General features: G+C 38.9%; 1 protein-coding gene across 5 annotated transcripts in view; it reads right to left on the reverse strand.

Annotated features, from left to right (window-relative positions):
• NUP88 (nucleoporin 88) overlaps nucleotides 1-21,999 on the reverse strand; it is a 33,118-nt gene that overhangs the window by 6,556 nt on the left and 4,563 nt on the right. For 2 of the 5 annotated variants that reach the window (XM_008061898.1, XM_021714247.1), the window contains exons 3-9: nucleotides 21,563-21,688; nucleotides 18,704-18,790; nucleotides 14,714-14,890; nucleotides 10,451-10,637; nucleotides 9,841-9,988; nucleotides 5,359-5,457; nucleotides 1,443-1,533 (exon numbers count right to left, since the gene is read on the reverse strand). In XM_008061898.1, the coding sequence (XP_008060089.1) occupies nucleotides 1,443-1,533; nucleotides 5,359-5,457; nucleotides 9,841-9,988; nucleotides 10,451-10,637; nucleotides 14,714-14,890; nucleotides 18,704-18,790; nucleotides 21,563-21,688 (915 nt within the window). The remainder of the gene's footprint in view (nucleotides 1-1,442; nucleotides 1,534-5,358; nucleotides 5,458-9,840; nucleotides 9,989-10,450; nucleotides 10,638-14,713; nucleotides 14,891-18,703; nucleotides 18,791-21,562; nucleotides 21,689-21,999) is intronic. The other 3 variants (XM_021714250.1, XM_008061915.1, XM_008061908.1) reach the window with 3 other exon arrangements.

The following is a 21,999-nucleotide window of genomic DNA, read 5'->3' on the forward strand; positions in this document are numbered from 1 at the left end:
TTTTTTGGGGGGGGGGGGTGTGAGGGGGATCTGGGAAGTCATAAAATTTTACTTTTTATCATCTGTGAAATCTACACATCACGGCAGGTACACACCATACAACTTGTATCCTGGTCAAGAATTAGGATACTGAAGTGGCCTTAGACTTCCCATGTGACCCTTCCTGATCACAGTCTTTACTCGTCATAGAAGTAATCACTGTTCTGACTCTACATGGTATCATGTTCTTGCTTTGTTTTATAGTTTTCCTATCTATGTATTCATTCCTAGGCAATACTATGTAATTGTACCTGTTTTTGAAATGGACATAAATGGGATTTTATTATATATTTTCCCTGTTTTCTTTTCAACGTGGTACAGTTTGCTATCTCCCCTCTAATCCCACAAGTATTTTTCCCGTGGTCCTGTGCCAAATTTAGACTATGTCTGCTTCTTAGTATTTATGTTTGCTTCATGTCTGTATACTCAGTGTCTAGCAGATATTCAGTAGTTGATGAGTAGAATAAGGGGAGGTGTCTAGAATAACTCCTAGGTTTTTACTGGGGATAACTGGGTAGATGTGGTACGCTTCAGGAAAATGGCACACAGGAGAAAGGGTAGATTTGGGAAGACAGAAGATGAGTTAATGGGGACATTTGGAGTTTTGTTTCTATGGGACACCGAAGTGGAGGAGCCCAACAGGCAGCTGGATATGGAGGTGTGGAGTTTGGAGTGGTCTGGGTTGGGATGATGTAGATGTGGGAGCTGTCAGCACTGAAGCCATGATTATGGCAAAGGTTGCTCAGAAAAGGGCCTAGAATGAGTAGGAGGCTTGAGGGTGGTGAGCAACACTTACTTATAAGCAGTGAGTGGAGGCAGAGGAGCCCAGCCCAGCCCAGGAAGAAAAAATTGAGAAAAGGGCTGCCAGAGGGACTGAAGGAGAACCTCGAAGGACAAATGGCAAGGATGCCAAGGAGGAGTGATTCAAAGAGGAGGCATGGGCAACAGCATCAAATAAGCACACAGCAATGCAGTGATGGGCAGACATTAGTGGTGACAGATATTAAGCAAACCCAAATATAAAATGTAATATGCGCCATGAAGAAAGAAAGAATAGAAGGCCACTAAGTTAGATTAGGAGTCAAGTGAGTTTTGTCTGAAAAATGCCATTATGATCAAAAAGAGGAGTAAGAGTTAGCCAAGAGGAGACAGCAAGCTGGGGAAATACCTTCCAGACAGAGGAAATATGTGGTGTGACCCTGGAGCAGAAGAGTGCTTTTGATGATCATTTGATAGACAGGATACTCTTAGGGGAGAAGTATTATGTCTGCAACTTACTTTCAGATGGCTTAGCAATAAATAGTGTGAATGTGAGTGTAATTTGCATATATGTATGTGTGTGTGTATGAATCACTAAAATGAACAATTGCTTTTTGTACATACAAGGGTGATAAGGTTCTTACCTGCACGGCAGTGGCTTCGTACAAAGGATGTGTTCAACAAAGCATTTCTGTTCTGTAGCAAGTTCCTGTAAACTGTCTTTATCTTCTTCATCTACAAAGGAACATATCATATAAATTAACTGATGTGTAGACAAGTCTCAAAATTAAAATGCTAAAGATATTAGTTACATGCAATGAAGTTCTTGTCTCAGAACACTGCTTCACAAGGACTGTGCCTTTCTGGCATAGAAATACCTTTCCCCAGGGGTATAGATTTCTGCACCAAGAAGGAAAGTAGGCTTTTCATTGGTAAAGTTTCTAAATATGAAAATGTTTCACTGAAAACAGAACCAGAAATTGTTTCCTTCCATGTTCTTCCTTACCCACACAGATTTCATTTTTATACAGGGTGACTATGCCCTTACCTAATATGCTTGGGACAGAAGTGTTTTGGATTTCAGATTTAAAAAAAAATTTTGGAATATTTCCATTATACTTAGTGGTTGAAATCCCTAATCCAAAAATCCAAAATTCTAAATGCTCCAATGGATATTTCCTTTGAGTATCATGTCAGCACTCAAAAAGTTTTAGAACATACTGGATTTCAAATTTTCAGATCAGGGATACTCAACCTGTAATAGCTTTATGAGACATAATTCACAATACTATGTGTCACCCACTTAAAGTATGCAATTCAATAGATTTTTGGTATATTACAAGATTTGTATAAGCGGCACAACAATTTAGAATATTTTCATTTCCCAAAAAGAAACCCCCATACCCAATTAGTAGTCATTCTCCAGTTTCCACCAACTTTCCCAGACCCAGGCAACCATTAACCTACTTTCTGTCTCTGGATTTGCCTATTCTGGACATTTCATAAATGGAAACATACAATATTAAGTTGTTTGTGATTGGCTTCTTTCACTTAGCATGTTTTCAAGTCTCATCCCTGCTGTGGCATGTATCACTACATCATTCCTTTTTACTGTTGAATAATATTCTATTGTATGGCTATACCACACTTTATCCATTCATTGATGGACACTTGGGCATCTGGCTTTGGGCTATTATGAATAATGCTGCTTATGAACATTCATGTACCAGTATTTTATATAGACATAGGTTTTTATTTCTCTTGGGCATATACTCAGGAGTGGAACTACTAGGTATATGGTAACTCTAATTTGAAGAACTGCCAAACTGTTTTCCAAAGTGGCTGCACCATCTTACATTTCTAAAAGCATTGTATGAGGGTCTTTATATTTCCACATCTTTATATTTCCACATCCTCATCAATACTTGTTATTGTCCATCTTTTTCATTTTAACCATACTGGTGGGTATGAAGTAATATATCAGTGTGGTTTTGTGGTATCTTGTTTCCATAATGACTAATGATATTGAGCATCTTTTCTTTTTTTTTTTTTGGAGTTGGCATCTCACTCTGTCATCCAGGTTGGAGTGCAGTGGCATGCTCACGGTCACTGCGGCCTCAACCTACTGGGCTCAGGCGATCATTCCACCTCAGCCTTCCAAGTAGCTGGAACTACAAGTGTGCACTACCATGCCCGGCTTATTTTTTGACTTATTGTAGAGACAAGGTCTCGTCAAGTTGCCCAGGCTGGTCTCGAACCCCTGGGCTCAGGAGATCCTCTCGCATCGGCCTCCCAAAGTGCTGGGATTACAGGCTTGAGTCACCACGCCTGGCCTTCAGCATCTTTTCATATGCTACTTGTATATCATTGTCTATGCAAAGCCTTTGCTCATCTAAAAAATTGGGCAATTTATCTTTTCTTTTTGAAACAAGCATCTCACTATGTTGTCACTCATGGGCTTAAGAGTCTATAAACCCTTAGGATTATCCCCAAGCCTTTAAATCTACTGAAATTTGGATTTTGAAATGGCTTGGACTTGTGACTCTTTCTTCACTTCCATTTCCTCCTCTGTTGAATTAAAATGCTTATAACTGGTATCCTATGCCTATTCTACCATTGTGTTCTGAGAGCACATAACCTTTTTTCTAGTTTCTTAAGTCCACAGATAGGAAAGAATTTTGCCCCAGAGTGTTTTATACTCAGAATTTCACCCATACTCAATTGAGATGAAGAGATGTAGAACTTTTGAGCTCATGACATTTTTAACTGTGTTGATGTCACAATGGTTTGAGACTTTTGAGAATGTTGGGATAAGGTGAATCTTGCATTTGGCTCAGATGTGAACCTCTGGAGGACGAGGTAAAGTAGAATAATGGACTCTCCAAAGATGTCCATGTCCCAATCCCCAGAACCTGTGAATATGTTAGGTTATATGGCAAAGAGGAATTAAAGTTGCAGATGGAATAGAAGTTGTTCATCAGATGACTTTAAGCTAGGGATATTATCTTGGATTATCTGGGTAGACCCAATGGCATCACAAGTTCTTTTAAAAGTAAAACAAGGAGGAAAAAGGTCAGAGAAATACAATGTGAGAAAGTCTCAATCCCACGGTAGTTGGCTTTAAAAATGGAAAAAAGGGTTACAAGCCAAGGAATGTGACAGAAGCTTAAAAAAAAAAAAAAAAAAGGGTAGGAAATGGGAATCTTCCCCTGAGCCTCCAGAAAGGAAAACTGATTTTCAATTTAAACCCACTGAGACCCACATGGGACTTCTAACCTATAAAACTGTAAGATAATACAGTTGTAATGTTTTGAGCCACTAAGTTTTTGGTTATGTATTACAGCAGCAGTAGAAAGCCAATGTAGAAAGCATTATCTTTTACCATTAAGCATGGTGCTGGCTGTGGGTTTTTCATAGATGCCTTTTATCAGTTTGAGGAAGTTCCTTCCTATTACTAGTGTCCTGAGTGTTTTTAAGATGAAAGGCTGTTGGATTTTCTTAAATGTATTCATATTGTTTCTGTCCTTTATTCTACTGATATAGTACAGTTATTAATTGATTATCAGATGCTAAACTAACCTTGTATTCCTGAGTTAAATCCCATTTGGTCATGTGTATAATCCTTTTTACATGTTCCTAGATTTAGCTTGCTAGTATTCTGTGGAGGATCTGTTGTGCCTATATTCATAAGTTTACTTGGATGTCTTGGTTTGGTTTGGGTATAAGGGTAATACTGACCTCACAGAATGAGCTGGGACATGTTCCCTCTTTTCTATTTTTTGGAAAAGCTTGTTAAGAATTGGTAATGATTCTTTAAATGTGAATCCATCTGGTTCTAGGTTTTTCTTTTTGGGTAGTTTTTTGATTACTAGTCAGTCTCTTGTTATAAATCTATTCAAATTTTCTATTTCTTCTTGAGTCAGTTTTGGTAGTTTATTTCTTTCCAATTCATCTAGACTATCTAGATTAACTAGCTATCATGCATTTGTTCATAGTACTCCTTTATAGTCTTTTTTATTTCTGGAAGGTCAGTAATAATATCCTCTTTCATTCCTGACTGTAGTAATTTGAGTTGTCTTTATTTCTTGATCAGTCTAGCTAAAGGTTTGTCAATTTTGTTGATTTTTTTCCAAGTAACTTTTTGGCTTCACTGACTTTCTCTATTATTTTTCTATTCCAAACTACTTTTTAATAGAGCCTCTGAAATCTACTGAAAAGTACAGAAAGTAAGCCGGGCTCGGTGGCTCAGCCTGCAATCCCAGCACTTTGAGAGGCTGAGGCAAGTGAATTGCCTGAGCCCACGGGTTTGAGACCCACCCGGGCAACTTGACAAGGTCTTGTCTCAACAATAAATAAATAAATAAATTAGCTGGGCATAGTAGCGCGCGCCTGTAGTTCCCACTACTTGGAAGGCTGAGGCAGAAGGATCACCGGAGCCCAGCAGGTCGAGGCTGTGGTGGTCAGGAGCATGCCACTGCCCTCCGGTCTGGGCAACAGAGTGAGACTCCAACTCAAAAAAAAAAAGAAAAAAAGAAAAGTACAGAAAGTTAATAAACTCACCTGATCCAAGAAATTTGTGAAGTTTATGAATCCAAGTTAGTCCAACACTATGTACCCCTGCTTCATGAGTACAGTGATATCTTGAAGGACACTTGGGATCTGCAAATGTAATCGTTAATGATATAAAAGTAGCCATCAGAAAACTAAAAGAATCCACCCTAATAATCTACAAACATATTTGGTGATGGAAGATTTTATAGGACTTTCATATTGTGGCACTGTGATAGGTTTTGCAATTTTGAGATTTGAGTTCAATTTTCAAATCTATTTTAAGTATAGGCATACCTTGGAGATATTGCAAGTTTGGTTCTAGACTATCACAATAAAGTAAGTATTGCCATAAAATGAGTCACACAAATTTTGTGGTCTCCCAGTACATATAAAAGTTATATTAGGCCAGGCACAGTGGCTGACACCTGTAATCCTAGTACTTTGGGAGGCCCAAGAAAGAGGATTGCTTGAGCCCAGGAGTTTGAGACCCACTTAGACAACATAATGATACCTTGTCTCTACAAATAATGAAAAAGTTAGCTGGGTGTGTAATGCAAGCCAATAATACTGGCTACTCAGGAGGCTAAGGTGGGAGGATTGATCCCAGGAGGTCAAGGCTGTGGTGAGCTTTGACTGTGCCACTGTACTTCAGCCTGGGTGGCAGAGATCCCAACTCAAAAAAAAAAAATTATGTTTATACTAGACTGTAGTCTATTTGGTGTACAATAGCATTATGTCTAAAAAAAGTACATAATTTTATTTTATTGCTAAAAAAATGCTGACATGACATGAAATGAGTACATGCTGCTGGAAAACTGGTATTGATAGACTTGTTCAATGCAGAGTTGCCGCAAACCTTGAATTTATAAAAAATGCAATATCCAGCCAGGCACAGTGGTTCACACCTGTAATCCCAGCACTTTGGGAGGCCAAGGCAACAGGACTGCTTGAGGCCAGGAGTTTGAGACAAGCCTGGGCAACACAGTGAGACTTTGTCTCTACAAAAATAAAAAAAATTAGCCAGGCATTGTGGCAGATGCCTGTAGTCCCAACTACTTGGAAAGCTAAAACAGAAGGATCACCCAAGCCCAGAAGGTTGAGGTTGTGGTGAGCTGTGATTGTGCCACTGCCCTCCAGCCTGGGTGACAGAGTGAGACCCTGACTCAAAACAAAAAAGAAAGAAAGAAAGAAAGAAAAAAGACACTATTTGTGAAATGAAATAATGCAAAAGCACAATAAAATGAGGTTTGCCTGTATTTTTAAAAGTATAGTAAACACAGTTGGTTACAGTGGCTCATGCCTGTAATCCAAGCACTTAATGAGGCAGAGGTAAGCAGACTGCCTGAGTCAAGGGGTTTGAGACCAGCCTGGACACTTGGTGAGACCTTGTCTCTACAACAAATAGAAAAATTAGCCAGGCATGGTAGTGCACACCTGTGGTTCCAGCTACTTGGAATGCTGAAGCAGAAGGATCACACGAGCCCTGCAGTCAAGGCTGTGGTGGCAGTGAGCGTGCCACTGCACTCTAGCCTGGGAGTAAGAGACTCCAACTCAAAAAAAACCCCCAAAAACCACAGTAAACACAATCTAAATGTTATTTTCTAAATATTAACACGATGTAGTTCACCGAAACGTAAATATTTGCTGTCAAGCAACTCATTTATGCCTTTTTGTGTACCTCTACGCATTTATTTAAACCGCTTCAAAAATAAATGATTAAAAATGGTAGCTCTGCAGAAAACCTATGCTTACATACATCTACTCTAAACGAAATTTTTGAAGCAAATGCACTGCTACAGCATAGGCATCAAAAACATTTAGCACAACAGCACAGACAATAGTTCTGTCATCGTATAGTAAGGTGTGAAATGGGAAATGATGTTTTATATGCCTTCATAATGTTGACTTACAGATAGTTTTAGTTTATTTTTAATTTTGGATGTTCTTTTTTTTTTTTTTTTTGAGTCAGGGTCTCACTCTGTCATCCAGGCTTGCGTGCAGTGGCATGATCACGATGATTGTGGTTCATGGCAGCCTCACCTTCCTGGGTTCTGGGGATCCTTCCACCTAAGCGTCCTGAGTAACAGGTGTGTGCCAACATGGTTGGCTAATCTTTATATTTTTTATAGAGTTGAGGTTTTGCAGTTGTTGCCCAAGCTGGTTTTGAATTCCTGGACTCAAGTAATCCTCCTGCCTCAACCTCCCAAAATGCTGGTATTATAGGCATGAGCCACTACACCTGGTTGACAATCATCTATACTTATATTAAGTAATGTGAGCAGTTGTTATATGATTTTAGTTAACTTGTTTTGAGACTAAAATTTCCATACTTCCTTTGAGCTCCAGTATCAGTAAGGCGATCCTGAGACTAAAAGATAAGCTCCTAATACTTGTTATTATTTATAAATATTTATCTTTGTAACAAGATAAAAGATTTTGAAGATATTAAGCTAAAAAAAAATATGGAAATAATGTTTATACTAAAGCTGACAAAATGGCAACAGTAACCCATAAAAACCCTATATTAAATTTTCCTTTTTTCTAACAGCCTCACTTTTTTTTTTTTGAGCCAGAGTCTCACTCTGTAGCCCAGGCTAGAGTGCAGTGGCATGCTCATGACCTCTGTAGCCTCTACCTGCTGGGTTCAGGCGATCCTTCCACCTCAACCTTCCAAGTAGCTGTAACTACAAGCGTGTGCCACCATGCCAGGCTAATTTTTCTTGATTTATTGTAGAGATGAGGTCTCACCATGTTGCCTAGGCTGGTCTCCAACCCATGGGCTCAGGCAATCCTCTCACCTCGGCCTCCCAAAGTGCTGGGATTATAGGCATGGGCCACTGTGCCTAGCTAGCCTCACTTTCTTATTGGTGACTTTATAGTAAGTTAAGGTTATAAAGTTGATGTTATATTATTTTTATCTGTTTTACATATTAGGGTTCTGTATAACACCTTTGAAAACAGCATTCTGCTATAAAAAGTTAAAGAACCATAGTCTGCTATAAAAAGTTTAAAAAGCCATCCATCCGTTTGAGCAATAAAATACTGAAAACTTTCTTTTTATTTGCCTATACTTAAGGCTCAAGGCTCAAATCATCTCATTAGGTCTACCATGGTTTAAAAAGGCTTTTCAAAATTTGTAGTGCTAAAGTCAACAGAAAAATCTTAATATTGGAATGTAAAAGAAATGTGTTATGAAAAAGAGTCATTAGCTGGGCATCATGGCTCACACCTATAATCTCCGCAGTTTGGGAGGTGGAGGCGAGAAGATTACCTGAGCCCAAGGTTTGAGACCAGCCTGGGCAACAAGGTGAGACCCTGACTCTACAATAAATTAAAAAATTAGCTGGGCATGGTGGTGCACGCCTGTAGTTCCAGCTACTTGGAAAGTTGAGATGGAAGGATTGCCTGTACCCAGCAGGTCGAGTCTGCGGTGGCCAAGAGCATTCCGCTGCACTCCAACCTGGGCAACAGAATGAGATTCTGACTCAAAAAAAGAAAAAATAAAAAAAAAAGAAAAGGAGACATCATTTAGTTACCGATATAGGACATTTGTTAGACACCACCCTTACGTTATATGGTAGTCATTTCACTTCTGTCACTAAGAAATCTGGGTATGCTTCAGTGATTTTAATATGCATTAAGCACAAATATAAGCAAGTAAAAAATGTATTAGTCTTCACACATGAAAATGTTACTCCCATTAGAAGAATCAAGAAAAATGCCTACACTTAAGATTTCCTGAAGATATATGTATTTATATAAGGAAACCAGTGAGTTTGTCAGTTTATCTCACTAGGTCTGTTTCCTCATCTACAAGTTCTTAGACTTAATAATCTCTCAAAACACTTTAATCAGACATGCCTAAATGAGTTATCTTTGTTGGTTAATTATGTACGGAATACTGCCTCCTTAAATACTTGGGCTAGGCTATATATTATATAGAGTCGAAGCCATTATCACCAAACCAAGGCAAACTGGCTAATGGGTGCTTATAAGCAGATTAGGTCAAACTGCTACAAGATTGAAATCTTTCCCCATTGCTATGAATGACAAGATTTCTTTTTAAGGCTGAACAATATTCCACTGTGTATATACACATTTTCTTTTTCTATTTGCCTGCTGATGATACTTACGTTGATTCTATATCTTGACTATTATAAATAATGCTGCAGTAAATATGGGAATAAAGTTACCTTGACACTGATTTCTTTTCCTTTGGATATATACCCAGTAGTCGGATTGTAGAATCATATGACTGGTCTGTTTTTGATAGGACCAGGAACAATTTGCTATTATAAATCTGGGTGGATCCAGACTGAAGATCACTTTCTTAAAACTTGGGAAATTTGCTCAGTCTGTCTTGGACAGAACTATAGTAACTATAAGGCCAAAATAACCCAGTCACCTTTTAAAAGTCACCTTTTTAAAGACTGGAACAGTCTGTGATAGTATATAATGGGATAAAAGGGCTAAACTTAGTGAATACCTTACCTCTATGAAGTGTGATTGGACAAGAAAAGTCAGAACCAAAGGGATCATCCTCTCCAGATGCCAGTTTCAGAGCAAGCTCCAACTCAACACATTCAAACACATACAGAGAAGGAATGAGGTCGACCCTGGAATCCCAGGATTTTTCTGACTGTAAAAAAAATGTTGTAATTTTTATCTGCCATGTTCATTTGAAAATTAAAAACAGAAGCAAAAAGCTGGGTCAAGTAGTGCTTTCAAACTCTTCTTAATTCCACCTCTATCCAAACAGTACATTGTAATTTTTAAGAGAAAAAAGATTTCTCTCTGTTTTAGGGAGTTGTCTGGAAAAGCCAATTTAGTAATTTCAAGGTTCTTTATATTTGTCCACTGCATTCCAACCTGGGCAACTCAAAAAAAGAAATACATAGGTTAGTGGACCAAGTAAGTTGGGCAATCTTCTAACTTCTTTCCATTTAGGTTGTTAAGTGTGCTTCAATTGCTTTAAAGTGTATAATTTCCAAATATCAGAAGCATAAGCTAAAAATTCCTCATATTTTAAGCATTCATATTTAGCCAGAAATTATACTAGATGTTGAAGATACAAAATATACCCACATTAGCTTGCACTTACTGTTTGGTCATCTTCTTCTTCCCCTTCTAGTACAACACAGTGATACAACATTCCTGACTCAGTAGCGATCACTAAGATGTTAGGGACACAGGGTAAGCAGAGTACAGCACAAGCATCATAACCATAGTTATCTTCAGCTGCAGGATGCATAGGCAATGGACCCAAAAGCTTTCCAATATTTCCAGGGCTAAAAAAGGAGTGAAAGAATATTTGGGAAATGTTGACAGAAGATAACCATGCTCATTCCTTAAAAGCATTCTTTAGCTGTGTCTTCTACCAGCTATTATACTTTCATCATAAATGTTGTATATTCCCAATGTCTCAACTTTTTCACTTTCCTACTCACATTCTACCACTTTGGTGGTTCTCAACCAGAGGTAATTTTGCCCTTGAGAGAACACTGACAACATCTGAAGACATTTTTGGTTGTCATAACTGGGATTGGGGGTACTAACTGGCTTCTAATGAGTAGAGGTCAGAGGTGCTGCTAAACATTCCCCTGTAGGACAGCTCCCCACAAAAAGAATAATTCAGACCAAAATGTCATTAGTGCAAAGGCTGAAAAACCCCGCTCCAAATTTACTGTGGTTTATACTTTCATCCCTCCACTGAAACTACTATGGCAAAGGTCACCCATGAGATTTCCTAAATCCAAAAGGCACTTAACTTGACCTTCTGCTGCATTTATCACTGGTTAATAGTTACGGTTGCTTGGACACCCTTAACACCTGTAACAATTCTTTCTTGTGGTTCTCTTTTCCTAGCTCTCTGAACACACCTTTCTAGTGTCCTTTCTAATTTCTGTCTCTTAAATATTGGTGTCCTCCAGGGTTCTGTAATAAGCCCTAGACTTTCTTCAAAATACACATTTATTTATTTATTTTTTTGAGTTGGAGTCTCAATGTCGCCCAGACTGGAGTGCAGTGGCTGCTCCCGGCCACCGCAGCCTCGACCTGCTGGGCTCTGGCGATCCTTCCGCCTCAGCCTTCCAAGTAGCTGGAACTACAGGCGTGCGCTACCACGCCCAGCTAATTTTTTTGATTTTATTGTAGAGATGAGGTCTCGCCTGCCCAGGCAGGTCTTGAACCCACGGGCTCAGGCAATCCACTCACCTCAGCCTCCCAAAGGCACGGGATTACAGGCTGAGTCACCAAGCCCGGCCAAAATACACATTTAAATGAAAACATATTAATTATGCCTGGTTTTAACTACCACTTATACTCTGATGACTACCAAATCTTGTCTTCTGAAATGCAGCCTCTCTTTGTAGCTTCAGGCCCACATATTTTATTAGATAAACATATTTATTAAGTGCTAGATGATACCCCTAAGTTGGTGAGTCAAACATTTAACCAGAATATGCCATGTGATAAATGTAACATAAGAAGGATTTATAGGGTACAAAGGAACAACAAAAAGATATAAAGATAGTAAAGTGGATAAGAAAGATATCAAAAAGAAATGAGAAAAATAGGGAAAGAATGATTTCTGGGAAGGGGGTAAGGTTGAACATTTCAAGCTAGGGAACAGCTTATGCAAAGTCCTAGAAGCATGAAAGACAAGGAACTAAGAGGAAGGCAAATTATTTATTATGATAGGAGGTGAAGTACAAGGTCTATGGCAACAGAAAAATAGCTAGACAGATATTCAGGACTTAAGAAGCAGTCTTGTATGCTATGTTAAAGTATTCAAAATCTATCTGTTGGTGACAATGATTAAGTCAAGTAACACAGCTTCATGTTACAAAAATCAATCTCATATTAGTGAGGGGGATGACATGGAAGGGTCCAAAATGGGATTCAGGGACACTATTTAAGAATAATATAGGCAGAACATGATAAGTTCTGAAGCAGGGACAAAGAAATGGAGAAAAGGGTGTAGACATTCAAGAAATTTTAATCATAAAACCAATAGAAATTTGAAACTGACAGAATGTTAGAGGATGTAGATGACTTTTGTGTTTTGGGCTAAGGTTACTAGGTAGGTCACAGGGTAGATATACAAGGGTCCAGCGGTAAGGTGGGAACCTATAAGGAAGAGTAATAATGTTATCACAAAATCCTCCTGAGATTGTGTATGAAAGGCAGAGAACACTTCTACCAAGGAAAATGCACTCAATAGTGAATCTTCACCATTTTGCTATCTGCCAAGTCTTTCACCTTTCTAATCTTTATCATTGTGCATACTCTATCATACTCTCTCCTGTAACCTCTCCTGTTTCTGAGTCTGTCTGGTGAATCCTTCAAGTCCAAGCTTTTGTATTACCATTTCCTCAAAGTTCTCCAAGATCAGCAGGCCTAATTATTTGTTCCATCAGACTCCCACAGCACCCTTGATGCCCTGAGGACATCACACTGTACTATGGCTACTGGTTTAGTTTTATGGCCTTTATGGTATACAGGGAACCACATAGCAGGGAACTTGCCTTCAACTATGTATTTCCATCTTCTGGCACACACTGGGCCCTGGATAAATATCTGCTGAGTTGATGTATAAGTAAATAAACTCCAAAGTTAAGCCCCTGGTCTTATGCCACTGCATTTATAAACTTTCCCCAAATTCTTATCCTCTATTGACTCTCTTTTTTTGTTTTTGTTTTTTTGAGTTGGAATCTCACTCTGTTGCCCAGACTGGGGTACAGTGGCCGCTCCTGGTCACCGCAACCTCGACCTGCTGGGCTCCGGAAATCCTTCTGCCTCAGCCTTCCAAGTAGCTGGAACTACAGGCGCGGGCTACCATGCCCAGCTAAATTTTTTTTGATTTATTGTAGAGATAAGGTCTCGCCAAGTTGCCCAGGTGGGTCCCGAACCCGCGGGCTCAGGCAGTCCACTCACTTCAGCCTCCCAAAGGCGCAGGATTACAGGCTGAGCCACTGAGCCCGGCTGACTCTCTTACTGTAACAGATGATTCTCATATCTCTTCTTTTATCCTTCTTCATCAACTCTCATCATCCTATTATTTCCAACTGTCCATGAATTATTTCCACTTTATTGGTCCAATACTGTCACAAACTGATTTATTTAAAAATGATAAAAAATGTCTCCCCAAATTAGCTACTTTTCTTAACCTCAGATTTTTCTGTTGATGGCATACTCCCTTATCCAAATAGTAACTAAGTCTTATTGATTCTTACCTACTATGTTTCATTTCTCCCTTTGCATTACTACCATCCTAGTTCAAACGCCTGTGAAATATAAGCTCAATTTCTGCAGCAGCTTCTTTAAAAGTCTCTCTGCCCCAGTCCCTTTCCTAACCAATTGTTTTGTCCTTTTCCTGCTCAGAAACCATCACTGGCTTCCTAGTACCCTATTTCTACAGAATAGACCCCATATTCCTAAACTAGGTGCTTGATGCTATCACATTTTCCCTAGGCAGATATTTCCAGCTTTATAATATATACATATTTTTTTGAGCTGGAGTCTCACTCTGTCGCCTAGGCTGGAGTGCAATGGCACACTCAAGGCCACCACAGCCTCAACCTTTTGGGTTCAAGTGATCCTTCCGCCTCAGCCTTCCAAATAGCTAGAACTATAGGCACATGCCACCATGCTCAGGTAAATTTTTGATTTATTGTAGAGTCAAGGTCTCGCCATGTTGCCCAGCCTGGTCTCGAACCCGTGGGTTCAGGTAATCCTCTCGCCTCCGCCTCCCAAAGTGCTGGGATTATAGGCATGAGCCACTGCGCTTGGCTCAGCTTTATCATTTAATTCTCCCTATATGAATCTTCTACTCTAGACCAGAATGTCTGATCACCGAACCTTGAATGACACTTGCACTTGCTTGTTTTGATACTCTACTTATGTTGTCATTCTGACTGAATGGTCTTACCTGTCCTTGATGCTTCATTTAATCCTGCATGAGACCTTTAAGTCCCACATGACATCAGCCCTTCTCTATGAAAATTTATTTAACTTCTCCAGTCAGAATGATCTCTCTTTTCTCTGGGTTCTTACTATCTATGCACCAATACTGTGGAGTATGGATAATTATCTTCTCATGTGTATATGTCTTTTTCTCCACAATTGAGACATAAGATATCAGATTACTATGTCTAACAATCTCCATGGAGCCTTGTTCATATAAGATAAACAATAAGTACTTTTACATGATCTATACCAACTCTTTCTCCCACGTAAGCAAGCAAGCACCTAAAGAGTTGCAGCACTTCCAAAACAAAAACATGGGTTCCAAGTCCAATCATGACAATCTCTGCTGGAGCATAAGCTGAATTTTCATTTGTGGTGGGTTACCACCTCAACTTACCTGTGTAACAGACTAACATATGTCAGGAAAGTCTCCCCATTCTCATATAAGATGTACAGTGGGTATGCCACTACTTCATCTTTGCCTTTTTGTCCAAATATATTATTTGAGACTGCTGCCAATGGCCCAAAGTCAAATGCAACTGCTGTCTCTCCTAGAGATGCGGTATACGCCCTTCTGGAAAGAGATTTTAAAAACCAACTTGTTGAAAACAAAATGTCTAATTAACATGAGGTGGGTATGTATTGAATTTGTATTCAGTGGCATGAAAGGACAAAACATTATAATTATGAAAAATGTTACTGTAAAACTCATATAAAATTAAGTGAAAAAAGCAGGCCTTAAAGTTATTTGGTGCTACTTCATTTTAAATAGTTTAAATACAGATACACAAATAGCAAAAATGTATACATGCACACGTGTAAATGCAAGAAAAAAAACCAAGAAAAACATGAGTTGTCTCTGAGGAGCAGAATTCATTGGTTCTACAAATATTTACTAAGCATCTACTCTGTACCACTGTTCTAGGTTCTGAGACTACGCTGGTGAATTAAACAAAGGCCCTGCCCTCTAGAGACAGACATACAACAAAAAGAGAAGAAATAAACAACAAATTCAAAAAATCAAATGAAGAAAAATAACGTAGGACAAGAAGCTACTGAAGGAGCTGCTACTTTAGTTGATGTGGAGGGACTCCGATAAGATATTTGAGAAAAGATCTGAAGGAAGTAAGAAAGCAAGTCTGTAGTTATTTAGAGAAAGAACAGTTAAGGTGGAGGGAAAAACATATGCAAAGTCTCTAAGGTGGAAGATGCCTGATATCTAAGGAATGGCAAGGAGGCCAAGGTAGCTGGAGCCCAGAGTCAGGGATCAGTAAGAAAAATGAAGCTGGAGAGGCAGACCTGGAGGCTCTTGTAGTTAATGACTGGAAAATCAATAAGGTGTTTTGTAAAACAGGGAAGTAAAATGATTTGATTAAACTGAAAGTATCACTTTGACCGCTATACTAGAATAGGCTATCAGAGATTAAAAAAGGTTTTTATTTTCTTCCTAATAATCTATTTTTCCCAATTTTCTACAGTAAATATTCATTACATGTATAATCAGGAAATACAAACTATAAAATCATGCTGTTTTTATATTCTAAAATTTAAAATAATTGGTGAGTCAAAAAGGATCCATTCAATACAAGGTTAAAAAATATGGTTAAAATAAAATTACAATTTCATACAGTTGAGAGTCAACATTTTTCATTGCAAGGTATTGTAAATATCATATCTTAGTTTCATTATCACATAGAAAGGTATATGGTACCAAGAGGTGAAAAAATGAGAAATCCTAAACATGAGAACTACTTGACTTAAACTAAAGAGTCAAGACAATGAATAAGCACAAATACACATAGAAATTAATTTAATGAGAATTAAGTGACTCCTAACACATCAATACTTAATTAGAGCTTAATATAGTAGTATGTCTAATAATGATAGTACGTATCAATGAGTACTTACTCTGTGACAAGCCCCACAGTGAGTATTTCTTAGCGTATGGTCTAATTTATTCTGTACAATCATCTTAAGAAATGAGCACTATCGTTTTTATGTTCATGAAATATATAGACATGGAAATGAAGCTCAGTGCATCTGAAAAACCTGCTCAGATGCCATAACTGGTAAGTGGCAGAGCAGAAATTAAAAATCCAGGTATGGGCTGGGTGTTACTCTCAAGTCTGTATTCCTTGCACTTTGTAGGGCCAAAGCAGGAGGATCACTTAAAGTCAAAAGTTCCAGACCAGCCTGGACAACATAGTGAGACTCTCATCTCTTTAAAAGAAAAAATAACTAAAATAAAAACAAAAAACCCAGGTGTGTTGACAACCAGATTGGTTCGACTGCCTCTTATCTAGACAACATGCCTGTTATCAGCTATGGAAACATGTTGTAGGCGGGAAAATGCCCTTACTCAAGAAAAGGACATATCAACTGCCAAAAGCAGGTATTTCTCCACTGTGGAGATTAATGCACTGAAATTTAAGAAGTTAGTGCTGTAAGACATTCACATCATTTAACTAAAACTTTCAGTTCTGGGACTGTCAGAGAGACTTAACATGGTCCCAGATCAGCAGCAGCCCCCCGCTCCTAGCAGAGGAGGAACACATCTCCAATTCAGGCTCTCAATATTCCCAAACATTAAGCTCAAGTAAATGTAAATTCACAGTTAGTAATCAGCAATCATAAGGAAACAACCATGGTTGCAGTTCAGAAGAAAGAACAAATGCTGATTTAGATGGTTCCCAAGGACTTTGGGTATTGAAACTGTCAGATATAAAATAGCTATGTATAAAATATTCAGAGAACAATGTTTAGAATTACAAAAAAAAAAAAAAAAGACAAAACAACACTATTAGATATTACTACCAGAGAGACATGAAAAGAATTAAGGCCAAGCTTGGTGGCTCACACCTGTAATCCCAGCACTTTGGGAGGCCAAGGTGAGAGGACTGTCTGAGCCCAAGGGTTCAAGACCAGCCTGGGTGACTTGGCGAGACCTCAGCTTTAAAATAAATCAAAAAAATTAGCTGGGTGTGGTGGCACATGCCTGTAGTTCTAGCTACTTAGAATGCTGAGGCGAAAGGATCACCTGAGCCCAGCAGGTCGAGGCTGCAGTGGCCGTGAGTGTGCCATTGTACTTAAGCCTGGGCAACAGAGTGAGACTACAAAAAAGAAAAGAATTAAATGGAACTTCCAGAAATGGTGGTATAAAAGCTTCACTCTACATGCATATACTAAGGGTGATCATATGTGGTAATCACTGGAAAGACTGGATCAGGAGGCCAGAAGAATGGTGTTTGTAAGTTCAAAGGGTAATTCTGTTCATGGTCAAAGTAATCAGAAATTTGTCCCTGACATGGATAAGAAAATATTTTCAGCCGGGCTCGGTGGCTCAGTCTGTAATCTCACGCTTTGGGAGGCTGAGGTGAGTGGATTGACTGAGCTCGTGGGTTTGAGACCCACCTGGGCAACTTGGCGAGACCTCATCTCTACAATAAATCAAAAAAATCAGCCGGGTATAGTAGCGCGTGCCGGTAATTCCAGCTACTCGGAAGGCTGAGATGGAAGGATCACCAGAGCGCAGCAGGTCGAGGCTGCAGTGGCCGGAAGCAGCCACTGCACTCCAGTCTGGGCGACAGAGTGAGACTCCAACTCAAAAAAAACCCCCAAAAATTTCTAAAAAGCCAAGGATCAGCTGGGTGCAGTGGTACAACACCTGTAATCCCAGCACATTGGGAGGCCGAGGTAGGAGGATTACTTGGGCCCAGGAGTTTGACACCAGCCTGGGTAACATAGCAAAACCTCATATCTACAAAAAAAAAAAAGAAAAAAGGAAAAGTTAGCTGGGCATGGTGGCATCTCCTGTAGTCCCAGCTACTCAGGTGGCTGAGGCAGAAGGATCGCCTGAGCTCAGGTGTTTGAGGCTGCAGTAAGCCATGATCATACCACTGCACTCCAGTCTGGGTGACAGAGTGAGATCCCAACTCAAAAAAAAAAAAAAAAAAAAGTCTAGGGTCATAGGAGAATTGGAAGGGTTATCTATGGTCCACTCCAGCTTCTGAGATTGCTGGGAGTCAGCAATCTGCCTTATTCACACTGAGTAAACAGCTAGTAGGCCCTCCAGTCAAACACTCTCACTTTTCACCTTTTCTATAATTTTGCAATTATACTATAGCCTCTTATCCTAGTTACAACAAGGGAATTTGTTTTTGCCACTCACAGTTTAGAACTTTTTTGAAAAAGAACAAGCTAGTAGATATAGTGACATTCAAATTTGTAACTTCTATTTTTTTATTCATGTTGCCTACTTTTGCTTACTTCTCACATTATCAAAAGCATGCTAGTCACCTCTGGAAAACATTGCAATCTCTGTTAAAATTACATTTATAATCCCAATAAACTAATTTTTAAAAATTTTACGGCACTAATATAAACTTACCCTTTATTGAGTATTAGATTCTCCTCTTCTGCTTCTGAAAGTGCAATCACCTTAGTGGGTGTCTGGGGCTCACGCAGAGAGTAAATTCTAGCAACCAGAACCGAAGAGAAGAAAACCAGTACTTAAAATTCTATTACACTTCCCAAAATTACACTTTCCTCTCCATCTAGTCAGTTTTTACTTGAGAGTTTTCCTACCTTATCACAACCATTTATTTGCAAAGATCTTGTTGTTATTAACAAAGTAGCCTATTTCATTTGTTCATTAACTACCTGAGAGGGAGATTTCTTTGGGACGTAAAGAAATGTTTTCTACCTTTACCCAAATTCTTTAACAGCCTACTCCATACCACTGCACCTCTGTCTCTTCCGTCCTGGGCCCTTAGCCATACTCACCTTGTCTAGTCACTTCACTATTGCCTCTAAGTTTGCCAGTTTCCCTTCAACTACACCCATCTGTCTATGCCTATGAGCCACTAAATCCCACCAGATAAAGGAACCACATCTTAGTCTTCTTTATTTACCAAATGGCTGGCAAAGTGAGTGACATTTACCCTGCAATTAATTTATGCTTTTGTACATAAAGACATAGGGCACAGTGGTTCATGTCTGTAATCCCAGCACTTTGGGAGGCAGAGGTGAGAGGACTGCCTGAGCCCAGGGGTTCAAGACCAGCCTGGGCAACTTGGTGAGACCTCATCTCCACAATAAATCAAAAAATTAGCTGGACATGGTGGCATTCACCTGTAGTTCCAGCTATTTGGAAGGATGAGGCAGAAGGATCACCTGAGCCCAACAGGCCAAGACTGCAGTAGCTATGAGCGTGCCACTGCACTCTAGCCTGCGAGACAGAGTGAGACTCCAACTCAAAAAAAAGACGCAATATCATGTCATCCCTAATTTCTCAAGGCGAAGTATAAAATTAGTTTTTACCTAAATCATATTAATTGAAAGTAACGTATGTTTCACAGCAAATACAGCTAATGCTAAAAGGGGAAAAAATTTTCCAAAGGCTGGTAATATCATTGTTAGAATGCCATTGTCTCTTATAAAGTCTTCACCAAATTAATCACTTTTTTTGTCTGACTCCCACTAAGAATTTTTAAACTCGGTTTGTTTCATTATTAGTATGTCACAAAAGCATTTAATAAATGTTTTTAATGATAATTTGACCCATCTGAATACACATTCACTATATTCTTCTTAGGTGCCTACAAGTATTACTGATTTCAAACACACATACTAGACAGTAATACTGTATTGGGGAATGCAGAAAGAAAAAATAAGTATAATAGGACATCCAGTGAAAATTTCCTTTTTCCTTAAATTGTCAACAGGGTACAAAGCTTAGGAAAAGAGAAGTGTTAAGTACTCTATTTTAAAAAGAACCTTCAATATTCTGGGCCAAGTAAAGTTTGTAATGGGAGGATTCTCCTTCTCTTCTTTCTTTACCCCCCATTCTAAAGTCAAATGGGTGGGAAAGGAAGACTCTAGGAGAAACACTCAGACAGATTTGGAGATATCTGTAATAAGGAAGATTGGTCCATTTCCTAGCTGAATTCCCATTAGTCACTTAGTAGCTGCCTTATCAGACTGAAAAAACAGTACTGTATACATAAGGTTCAGTACTAACTCCAGTTTCAGGCATCTACTGGGGGGGGGTCTTGGACTGTAAACTCTGCAGATAAGGGGAACTGCACCCCACCTTGAGAGAGGATTCAGGGCATAAAGAGCTGACAGAAACTAATGGGAGCCAGAGCTCATGAGTGATGGAAGGAACTGGAAGTTAAACACTGCCTGTAAAGCACACACAGACCATCTGCACAGAGATCACATCGGAGGTCACTAGCAACAGATGGAACTAGATTAGACCAAGATTAGGCATACCTCTCCATCACTCAATGGCAAACAGTTAGGTAAGATCTCTGCCTCACCTATCCACCCTCCCTACCCCAGCTCTGAAGAAGTTGAGTCAGAGGAAGGAGGAGGCAGGCCCACTCCTTACAGTTCAACCCAAAGTATCCCAAAATACTGGGATAAGAGAAAGAGTGAAAGAGGAGACCACGCCCTCTCCAATCATTTCAGATCCCTCAAGACACAAGTGTGACTTATGAAAGGGACAGGACATAAATTTAAAATAGATTTGAGATCAGAATTTTAAACTGGACTACACTAAGTTTTAAAAACTATAAGTAACCAGAAAGTTATGGAGAGCTGTATAAGATGCCATTAAGGAATCAGCTATTCAGCAGGGAAGATCTGGTAGAGTACAGTCAGAAGCAATGATTGGGAAAAATAAAACTGGTGATATCTATACCTCTGTTGAATCCTTCCAGTAAACTTTTTACATAAGGCAGATCCAGAAAGTTAACTGATAACATAGTAGAAATCTAAGTAGGATTGGGGAATTTAATAATAGAGTGCAAAGTTTGGAAGGGGCTTTAGAAATTATCAAATCAAACCTGCTCAGTTTATAGACTGGGAACTGAGGCACCCCCCCCCCCCCCCCCCCCCCCACAAAAAAAAGAAATTCAGATCTCAAAGGTAACAGAAGTGAAGCCGGGAAAAGAATTTAAATCTCTCAATTTCCACTACAATCTCTTTACCCTGTATTACATTATCACCAAAATACTGTTAGATCAAGAGTTTTGGAAAAATCTTCTTCTAACGGTATTTACTGGTCAAACTAGGAAAGCAGAGACTTGGAGGCAAGAAGACTAACTGAGAAGGAATAGCAGTAATTAAGGTATATGAGGCAATTCTTATGATTGAGAATGGGTTACAAAAGTTATCAAAAGCACTTCAACATTCAATGACTCATTTGGTGCAAAGCTATAAGAGAGACAAAAATAAAATTTACCTTATTACATTGTCTGATGTTAACAGCACTATGTGGGGATCCAGTATTTCACTTGGATACCATGCAGCATGCTTTAGAGTCAGAGAGGTAGAACTGGTGAAAAACCTCTCAGCAATTGGAGTGGTACTAAAATAAAGATAACAATTTTTTGAAACATTTTATAGAATTTGGATGAAAATCTTCTAAAGGAAAATCTATTTTAATGCTCTTTGCTTTTCTTTCCTTCAAATTTCTTTCCCTTACATCTTGCTAAGAGAGCATTCAAAGCATCTATTCAGTTAACATCAAAGAATCAAAATAAAAATATTTTCTAAATTATAGCATATTTTATACAGTATTTTATAAATGTTTTCAGTATAATACCTTATTTGATGGTTTTATAACTTTGTAAGGAAACTACAAGGGCAGATATTCCTATTTTTTTTTTTTTTTTGAGT

This window comes from Carlito syrichta, unplaced genomic scaffold, assembly GCF_000164805.1.
Source record: "Carlito syrichta isolate Samal-C Ts95f unplaced genomic scaffold, Tarsius_syrichta-2.0.1 Scaffold95853, whole genome shotgun sequence".
Taxonomy (NCBI): domain Eukaryota; kingdom Metazoa; phylum Chordata; class Mammalia; order Primates; family Tarsiidae; genus Carlito; species Carlito syrichta.